The sequence below is a fragment of the Nothobranchius furzeri genome, chromosome 18 (genome assembly GCF_043380555.1).
Source record: "Nothobranchius furzeri strain GRZ-AD chromosome 18, NfurGRZ-RIMD1, whole genome shotgun sequence".
NCBI lineage: Eukaryota > Metazoa > Chordata > Actinopteri > Cyprinodontiformes > Nothobranchiidae > Nothobranchius > Nothobranchius furzeri.
In genome coordinates this window covers 19670578-19681242 of record NC_091758.1, presented here as the reverse complement: position 1 = coordinate 19681242, position 10665 = coordinate 19670578, and the positions used below count along the sequence as shown (strand labels likewise).

At 41.4% G+C, this 10665-nt stretch overlaps 1 protein-coding gene across 1 annotated transcript in view; it reads left to right on the top strand.

Moving 5' to 3' along the window:
- The first annotated feature begins 376 nt into the window (after positions 1–376).
- The window catches only part of sos2 (son of sevenless homolog 2 (Drosophila)), a 40209-nt gene continuing 29920 nt past the window's right edge, over positions 377–10665 (top strand). Inside the window, exon 1 of the mRNA XM_015969166.3 lies at positions 377–681. Coding sequence (XP_015824652.1) covers positions 598–681 — 84 coding nt within the window. The 5' untranslated portion in view covers positions 377–597. The remainder of the gene's footprint in view (positions 682–10665) is intronic.

The following is a 10665-nucleotide window of genomic DNA, read 5'->3' as shown; positions in this document are numbered from 1 at the left end:
GAAAAGTGTGCCTTCTTTGGAGCTGAACGGGTCGTGTGCCGCAACGTAGAATTCGGAGCGCACCAAGGCCAGCAGCAGCCTGTAGCTGTAGTTAGCTGGTCGGCTAGCTTACTTAGGTTACAGGTGTTTTGATAGCAAAACACATAAAAATCGTAGCTGTAGATTACTGTCAACAAGTTAGGGTTATATTTATTGACGTAACACTGTCCCAAACGTGCCTGCTTTTCCTTTGTAGTAAAAGTTACAAGTCTAATACTGACTAATATAGTTATTAGCCGTTAGCTTTTTAGTTAGCTGCTGGTCCGTGTTTACAGCAGGCTCGGCAGCAGGCTAGCCGAGTTAGCCATCAAGCTAGCGAGTTAACTTTATTGCTACATGTGCTTGTTTTCTGTTTTAGCTAATTTTTCGTTGTTAAACGCGACTTGACTTTGGACCTACGGTGTTGTTTGGCTTTACCCTTGGTATTTATAAACAAACCAGTGAAACTTTACCACCGTGCCTGCTGCTACGGACTGACCCACCCATAAGTACTATCTATCCGGGGCCGATGCTGACGGTTCAGCCCGGATCACGGCAACGCCAGGAGCCGCTGAAGCAATGCAGCCCCAGCAAATCTACGACCTGTCGTTTGACAACAACAGTAACAAATGGAAAGGCCTCTTCGTGCAAGCTCTACGAAAGGTACAACTACACTCTACACCCTTCTCAGAGCTCCTTCAGGGGATTTCAAAACATCTTTCCCTCGCAGACTTCCACCAGGTTTAGGGTCAGAGTGCCTTGCTTCATTTGTAAGGCAGCTTTGATGACAGGTTTCACATGTCATATCAGAAATGTTTTCATTATAGAGATGCAGCCAAATCGTTTACTTTCTTTTGCTGATCCAAAAAGGGGAAATCTTTTAATGATCGTTGCAAACTGAAGTTGCTTTTCTCATCATCTGTAAATCTGAAGTTTAGTGTGAGTTAAGTCACCGAATCTGTTGCCCAAGTTCCCTTTAGAAACATTTCCTACATTTCCTATTGTCATTTTAAAGAAGTTGTTCACTATTGCCAAGTCCTTACAGTAACTTCATAACTAAGCTGTGTTTCCCAGTTATATGATGTGCTAATAACGTGCTCTGTGCAGATTAAATACCAGCGAAGCTGTCTGCTGGGAAACAACTTTTATGGGTTAATTGTTGCTTCCAGACACTTTCTCTCTGATTTCCTGGTGAAGATGTGGTTGGCATTGCACTGGCAGTTTGGTGATGGTTAATGTTGCATATCAGTCCATTGTTTATCTCTTCTCCGTAGGTATGTGCATTAATTTACATAAACTCTTGTGACCCTTTCAAGAAAATAAATATCATACCCTTGGTCATCACGACTTAACTGTTTCTTTTCAGCCATCCCCTCCTTTAGATTTCCTTGCATTATCTTTACTTGTCCCTGCCATCACAACATTTATTTTAAGTTTTCTCCTTTGGTGTTCAGATACAGCTGGTGCCAGCGATGGAGAGATGCACTAAAAGGAAGCTGAGGTGTTGTTCAAAGAGAGAAAAAGAAAATTAATGTTGCAAAAGTGGATGAAATATCAGTCAGTCACAGTGTTGCATGTTGTTTTTGTGCAGGTGTTTTGAAATATCACAAAAGTAATTGCTAATGCTAATATTATGTTTGTTCACTATTTCCACTTCTCTCAATCAATTCCAAATGGAAACTCGTCTTATGACTACATCAAACATTGAAACTGTGAATGGATTTAGTGTTTGTTGGTTTTAAGAGACAGTACTGTAGCTGACCATAAAATGCATCTCTATAGCCAGTCTAGTAGAAACTTATCAGCTCTGAATCGTTTTCTGGTAAAGACCATTTGAAAATATTTTTGCTCCTAAAACAAAGGAAACTTTAATCTACTTTGTTCTTAAATTATGTAAGTAACACTTTTGATCATTCTTTTAACTGAGGATAACAAATTAGTCAGCCTTTGATTTAATTATTTATTTTGCTTTGTCCTTGCATTCACAAATAAGTCTTACATATTCAGTTGTGGATATTACATCAGGAGTGGTATGATGAGTCAGGTGAAACCAAAAAGCCAGATTGAGGGTTTTAGTACCGTTGTCATAGTCTCAACTTGCTACGAAACAGCCGGAGGGAAAGTCAGCCAGAGACTGACGTAAGCAAGTTTGTTTTGGGTTTGACAGACTGTGACTCGTTGTATTTCACAGCTGTCAACGTGGGACTGGGGGTGTTTACTAGTCACGCATGACTTCATCCCTGACAGAGATTTCTAGGGTGTTGATAAGACAAGAGAATCATTTAAAGATGCTCAGGCGCTGTTTGATTTCTGGGTGAAACGCCTAATTATTAAAAATAAAGTCCGTATAAACGGCTATGATTGAATAAGGCCTGACCTTTTTTTTTCTTTTTTTTTTCTAATCAAGATCAGACAGAAATGAATATTTGAAGTCTGCTATAAAAAACATTTGCCTAAATATTTCATTCTAGCTTTATCATTTAAATTTAAGGAGTTGTGGGTTTGTGGGTTTGTTTGTTTGTTAATCTCTTTCACATTTTAATTACTCATCTGGGGAAGTCATTTGATAATAAACCCTGTACACACTTTTTAGTAAGACACACTGTGAAACATTTTCAGCTGAAGTGAGTGCGTTTACATGCAGCCAGTAATCCTTTTAAAACCCGAATATTCACAATAACCCGGTTCCGCAGGTCCATGTAAACGCCGCCAAAAACCCGGATATGCTCATAATCGGGTTTTTAAAAACCCGGTCACTACACCTGGGGTAACCCTTTTCTAACCCGAATGTTTGGTCGTGTAAACGCATATCGGGATATCCCCATCAAAGCGTGTGTCCTGCGCATGCTCTGTTCGCAAGGAATCTTGGTCTTTTGAGTAGCGAGACGTCTTGTATGCGCCAGAACACCGGAAGTAAACAACAAGTTGGGAGCAACATGGCGAGTCGCGGCACAGCACCACACTTTTGGAGTGACGAGGAAACTAAAGCGCAAACAAACGCGGTCGCTATCTCTTCCGAACTGGGAAACGTGTTGTTTTCACGGATACTGGAACAAGAAGAACCGGAAATGAGGCATATTGCATCTTGACGTAGTCCATACGTCCTGACGCTACCCCAACGTCCACATTTAAATCTGGTTATGCAAGTTAGGGGTAACTCTTTCTATTTATGCTTGTAAACGGGTTATTCTGATCAACTCAGAAACCCGAATACCGACCTTAACCCGATCATAACCCGGATATTGGCTGCATGTAAACGTAGTCACTGACTGTGCCTTTGAGCTTTGCTAAAATCACTTTATTTCCTGTCATCAGTATAAACATTTTTATTGAAAGCCTCAGCTCATGTAGCTCTTTGTGTTGTTTGGACCACCAGGGTATGTCTGTGTGTCTTGGCTTCTCCTGAGCTCTGTGTTTGGTTTCAAGGCCAGAACGACACATGCATGTAATTTTACCGCTAACGGTGTGAAAAGGAAGGACCAGGAGTGATGTTGGAGAAATGCAGGGCTGTTGAGTTTACAGGGTTTGTTTGTTTGAATGACAGATTAGATTATATTTATCACTGTCTGCTTTGAGACTTTTTCTGTTGGAGTAACTGCGCTTCAGCGCAAAGCTCAGCTAGCTTTAGTTTAGTCGGGTATGATTAGCTGCTTTCGCTTAGCCAAGAACAAGTTCACCAGTTTTAAATGGTGCTCTCACAGCTGATCCGTGACTATGCACGCTCTTAAACCCTGTCTATACCCACCACACCACAAGTGCCGACAATTAAGAGTTGTTAAATGCTTCTTGTTTATTAAAGCAACAAAGCAGGAAGTGGCAGCAGAAAACACAAATGAAATTAAAGACCAGTCATCTAATACATATTTTCTGTTTCCTCAGAAAGCCTCAGCTTTGTTTTATTATCACCCTCTCATCTTTCACTGGGTGTCCACATTTTTTCTTAAATAAAACTAGGAGAAATATTACGAATATCAACTTAAATGGTCGTAAGGCAAGCCTTTCCTGTGTTTGTTTTTTTCCCCTAAACAGTGGAGTTTATTCATTTACATATGTAGTCAGGATTACGGTGATCTTTAAGGACAAACGTTGAGTGAAGACATCTTAAAGCAGAAATCTGGAGTTTCTTTCACGTTAGAAACGGGGAAGAAAATTAAACGTGCAATAGAGTTGGTGACTAAATCCACATTCCTCTATAATGTCCTGCACTGGCGAGTTGCTTTATCTCCTGAATGAGCGTTTGTGTTTTGATGTTAGGAGCAGGTTGTGTTCCAGACCCAGGGCCGTTTCTACACCAAAGCTTAGGCTGACTAAAACGTTGCTTTAGCTTTCTACTCTTTTATTACATTTATATTCAACCAACAGCTTTTCCTCAGAAAAGATTCAGATGAAGGATGAGTGGGCGGTGGCAGCCAGGGGTCACTGGGTCAGTTCAGAGTGGGGTCATGGAGAGGTCATGTGTTATCTGCTGTTTACTAGTGACCATGAGCTGAACACAGGTAGGGAGAGCTTAATTTCAGAAGCTTGCACATATGTACTTGTAATGTGGGGTGGTCTATTTACAGTTGTCCACAATAATTTTTTTGCTTTTGCATCTTGTGTGTGTGTGTGTGTGTGTGTGTGTGTGTGTGTGTGTGTGTGTGTGTGTGTGTGTGTGTGTGTGTGTGTGTGTGTGTGTGTGTGTGTGTGCGCGCGCGCGCGCGCGCAGAGGAGTGCACACAAGCTTGTTTTCTCTCAATTGATCTCTGCCCTGTGGTTCCCCAGACAGTCTGGTTGTAATGGCAGATGATGTCATGGCATGAATCACTAAAAGTGACACATGCTGGTGTATAATAATGAGCCCCAGCACAACACACACACACACACACACACACACACACACACACACACACACACACACACACACACACACACACACACACACACACACACACACACACACACACAGTCACATTACCTGTAACCTGAGTATAGCACTGTTCCATACACACTGCCCTCAGAAGAAGTAATTGAATTAGAAATGTTATCCCTGTATTAACACTATGCCACCTCTATTATTACCTGATTTTTCTACCAGTGACAACACACACAACACCTCATCACACGGTGTGTTGCAGTCACAAATAAAAGTGATGGACCTGAAACTGGATGCTAGAGGACATAATGTTGCTTCTGCAGCAGTGACCTGCATCTCTTTGAGGCAGCCCTGTAGTGCACCTGATGACAAGAACCGTGTTGTTGATGCTGTAGGGTACAGAAAGTTATTGTCTAGGTAAAATGTTTGTCTGCTTTGGCAAGTTATCGTTTAATTTAATAGAACCTGTTACAGAAGGATTTAGTTGCATCCAAACCAGCTGGGACTGATTCTTCATGGAGACACGTTTTCTGTCTGATTTTCAGCTAAATGCTAATTAGTGACTTTGCCTTTTAGTAAGCTTATTGATAGTGCTTACAGTTTAACATCTCCATTTGTAGATACCTAAAGTTAATGTTGCCATGCATCTTTTGTTTGCACAAATTCCCTCATCAGTGTTTACCGGCTCTCCTTTTAAGTTTACTTCAAACCCGAAATACTCTCAAACTGCAGAAGTTGTGATCTTTTTAGACACCAAGCCAGCTGGTGCGTAAGCTGCCATTTTTCTCTTGGCACGTCTCTGTGAGTTCACGTGATGACATCACATTCATAAGCTTTATGGAACATCTCTAAAAGTTGGACAAAACATTTAAAACTGTTTATAGAAAACAGAGAATTCAATCACACATTCATTTTGCTTTTATTTATCTTTTAAGTTGTTGGGTTTTTTTACCCTTGTCTTCTACGTGCACTTTTTTTTTTCTCTTTTTTTTTCATGATAGTATTGGAACAGACACCATTGCTATATTTTAACACCGGCTGTATACAGTAATTCACAATTCCTCCCAAGCCTAGTGTCCAGAACCCATTTTCCATTAGCTCCAGCAGCTCTAGTTTTACATACATCTGAGTGATTTCTCTGGGACAAACTGCAACTTGTGCTGACAAATGAGGCATTTTTTTCCTGCTAAAATCTGGATGAAAAGAGACTTTTAGTTTGTTTGAATGTGTGTGTTATTAACAGGTCTGTGCTATTAATTAGACTTGTATTAAAATTTTGATTGTGGCTCCACTCCAAATCAAGTAAATCATAAAACAAATACATGAAAAGTATTTACTTTTGCAAGCCTGCTCTTCTTTTTTCTTTTCAGAAGGAAGGAAATTTTCATGCCTTCTGCAGTCTTCTCACCTGTCTTAATCGCAGCAGATGTTTTTAACCATGCAGATTCTAAGAATATGTTGTATATTTTGAAGAATGTATACATGTGCATGTTTTTTACACATATTTAATAAACTGGCCCCTGCACACAGTAGCTTCTTCTCTACTCTCACTAGATTGTAGTAGTGTTGTCAAAAAAATCAATACCTAGATATAAATCGATACTAAAAGTGGTATCTAAATTAGATATTCCATCCCTGTGGTATCGATATTATGGAGTCTCACATATACACAGCTTTCTTCAAGTACACCCGACATGCATGACATCCAGATGCCGTAAAGCAGCCTCCACCTCCAGGACAAACAGAAGAAGACGCCGCATGACTACATTGCAATTTCCCGCGCGAGTTGTCTCTGATCCAAGTTTTGTTAACAATGGCAACAGCGAATTCGGGAGGTGCTTCACAGACCAACTTAATCGACAACACAAAGAGCAAAAGTGCAGTGTGGAAACACTTTGGATACAAGGCTGATGAGTCGGGGAAAGCAACAGACCATGACAGACCCGTTTGCAAGGAGTGCTACAAAGAGATCGCTACGAAGTCAAGCAGCACAACAAATTTGGCCAAGCATCTGAGAGCCCGACTCCCCAAACTGCATGATTAAATGAAACGGGTGTCTAAAATATATTAAATCTAGTAAGACTGTGTCTAATTGCACCAACAAATTTGAGCTCACGTATCAGTGTTAGCTAAGCTAGCATACCAAGTCCGACACGTAGTTGTATATTCACACTTAATGTGCTTAAAGGAAAACTCCCGTTAATTGCATCCCAGACTTAATTTCTAGCATGCAGTACATTTGTTTACTCACGCTGACGCCTTAGGTGCTACTTGGATTCCCTGGGGTATTTAGATCCATTGGCGAATCGCCATCAGTGTATATCCATGTAACGGGTGCGGACAGGCACCCATGGTGCAGCCTCGAAATAAGACATTATCTGCACCAAAACATCTTCATGTCAAAAGGTTTTGTTAGGAATCATTAACATGATTTCCCTGTTCATTTGGAGCGGGTCTGGTATTTCTAGGCGTAAATAGACTAGCCGGGCCAATCTAACCGGTGCTTTTAATGACGTCACTGCCGTGCACCAATCTGTTTTTATTAAGATTAGATGTACCTTTGTCCTACCGTGGAGAAATTCGTTTTCTCCCTTTATTGACCACCAGAGTTGTTCAAAAGTACAGAACAAAACATATGGCATTGCAGCTTATGACAAAAATGCAACTTAAAGAGTTTAAGCAGCAAAACATCACTCTGCAAATAGTGTATATATAGTGAGACAATTTATGATTTAAAGTGTTAACTTTCACCAGTTTTTGTATGCACTTTTTAAAAAATGCTGATACTTGAAAGGTTTAAGCACTTTATACACTTAATTCTTAACATTTAATTTTTGCAATATAAATTGAGGAATGTTATTTTTTGAATAAACTTGTTAAATAAGTTGGTGTTTTTAAATAGTATCGAAATCGAGCAGTTTTTTTTCCAGTATCGAATTGAGTTTGAAATTTTAGTATCGTGACAACAACCCTAGATTGTAGTTGGTCTTTGATGCTTACAGTTAATGCAGCAGCTGAAACATCACTGAGGCAGGGTTAGTTCTCAATGTAACCAGTGAGTTGCCGGTTTGAACCCAGAGTCAGTCATTGTGTTTTTGAGCAAGACGCTTCACCCTTCTTGCCTGCTGGTGTTTAGAGGCACTGGTAGCATCACCTCTTCTCATTGTGTCCCAGGGCTGTGGCTACACCATAGCTCATCACCATCAGTACGTGAATGTGTACTCTGGAGTCCCCTGAAACGGAAAGCTGCTATACAAGTGCATTTTTCTTTCTGACACTACTCAGCGTTACTTGGGGAGGGTTCTGTTTGGTCTGGCTGCTTTATCCAACAATTTTGGTGTTTTCTCCCAACTTTCCCTCTACTTCCCTCAAAATCTCATCCGGGCCGGCATCGCAACAATCAGCCGCTGATTGGCTAGGGGGCAGAGTCACTGGTTTCTCTGGAGCTTTCTGGCTGCTGCCTTGCTGCCTGCAGCTATTTCCTGGTTCAGTCTGACTAAAAGCCACAAAACTGAGCAGAATTTTTAACATCACCACCATTTTTTGTGCCGAGTTGTGTTTCTGTGGAGCATACATATCATTTCACACTCTTTACTGATCACCTTGTGCTATTTTTGCTTAAAGATCGCGCTCCCCTTTCCCCCGCACACTATGAGGGGTGTACCCACTTTTTGCTACCGAGCTGGCAGGGAAAACCAAAGCTGTACTGAGCTGTTGGAACCTGAGTAGTGCTGTTGAAAAAGGCCTGTTACACTTTGGTCAGCTCGGCCTAGGCCCGGTGGGGACAACCCACCGGGTTATGTTCACACAGCCTTCTCAGGAATGCAGACGCAACTATAGGTGGGTTCCTCTAACGTGGGGTGGAGAAGCCCATGGTACCATTTCTAAGTGCCACAAGTGGGTAAACAAAGCAGGCATATGCATTGATTTTGGTGAATCTGACTTGAAGCTCACAGCTTCCTGCTCATCTCACTGAGCAGCGGTGCTGCCGTGGCTCCTCTCCCATCCAAGGGCACTCACAGCAGATGGAGCCATCGCTGGCTGATTCTACTCGTGCCAGAGGCTCCCACTACGTGTGAGATTGACATGAATTCAGCCGGCCAATCAGTTCATATATGTAGGTGTGTATGTTCGGCTCCACACAAAACAAACAGCAGGGAAATGGTCCAACCATTTGGACCATCAAGGCCAAAAAAGCTGTCGGCTCCGCAAGGACAAAGCCAATGGAAATGGAATGACCCTACTATGGCCAGACCTAGCTGACCCAAGTGTAAATGCAACTGACTGCTTCCTGAATTTCATCATGTGATTGAATCTGTGCTCAGAAATGGCAACACTGGCAAATGCATGCATTGATGTGCCATCCTGGTGGAACAGGCCTGCATGTGCAATAGGGCTGCAACAAACGATTATTTGGATAATCGATTAATCGGATGGGGTTATGACACGATTAGTCGATTAATCGGATTACATGGGGACATTTTTAAAAACTGCTAGGGAAATGTTATTTCTCTCCTTCCTTCACTTTATTAAACACAACATTATTAGAAAACAGTTCAATAGCAGAAAAACAACATGCCATCACCTAAATTGTCTTATAAGGTGTATAGACAGAGACCCTAAGCTACTGTGACCTAAAATGCTTGGTCCAAGTTAAACAGCTTAAAGAGCAAGTCAACCCTGACCAGAGTCTAACTCCACTCCCACTTCATGTTTGAAAAATGCAACACATGCTGTTGCCTGGCAGACTGAGAGGGCGGAGCCGCTAACAAATACACACACACTCAGGCTCACAACAGCATTGTGACATCATAATGTACCAGTTTACATCATAGCATACTTCTTAGCCAATAGCGGTGGCAGATTTAAATTAAAATACAGTGCAGAGTTTTTACCTGACAGCGGCACAACACTGCCAGTTTTACGCAGAATATTTAAATTTTAACTAAGATGCACTGAAGTGCCAAATTATTGACGACACGTGTCTGCAGCACGATTAGACACTCGTTTATTTAGTTTATCAGCAAAAAAAAGTTTATTTGGGGGTGACTTGCTCTTTAAGGGCAATTCTCATCTGTTTTGTTTGATCTCATCTGTAGACATTTATTATAATTGGGGATGTCAAACAACAAATTTTTAAATGTAATTAAACATAGGCTGTGAATTAATCAAAATTAATCACTATTTCCAAAAATGACTGAAAAAATACCAAATAAAACAAAAGTAAATGAATGCCATCCTCCTTGCGATGATGCCCTGGGCAACTGCCATTAAGTCACATCAAGAAATGCTGCTGATCATTCCAATGATCCCAAATAGACTCACATTAGGCCACATGAAAGCAACTGAACCCAAAAATATATTAACCAGTATATACTGCACTTTCACACAACACACCTTTAGCAACAGTTAGGACTCCTCCCTCCCTTTTAAAAGCGTTTTCGCTTCCGAGGACATTGTGGTTGTAAAACCACATGCTAGTAGTCTGGCCCCGGTGTGATCAACCAGTTTCTGCGGGAATGTGACGGCGGAACCGGTTCGCAGCAGCTCGAGCCCCCCCCCCCCTTAATCTAATAGCGTTGCGCTTACGATTTTATAGACTTTTTTTTTTACGAGCTTAGGGCATGTCTAGCCTGTGTAATAATCCGGGGCTTGGGTGAATTACTTTTGAAAAGTTTTTAACTTACCCGGACACAGAGCTCTCTCCTTCCTCGCTGATGAATCCGACATGCTTGCGTTTAAGATGCTGCATCATCACTGTAGTACTCCCGTGCCATGCTAAGTCTGACCTACAA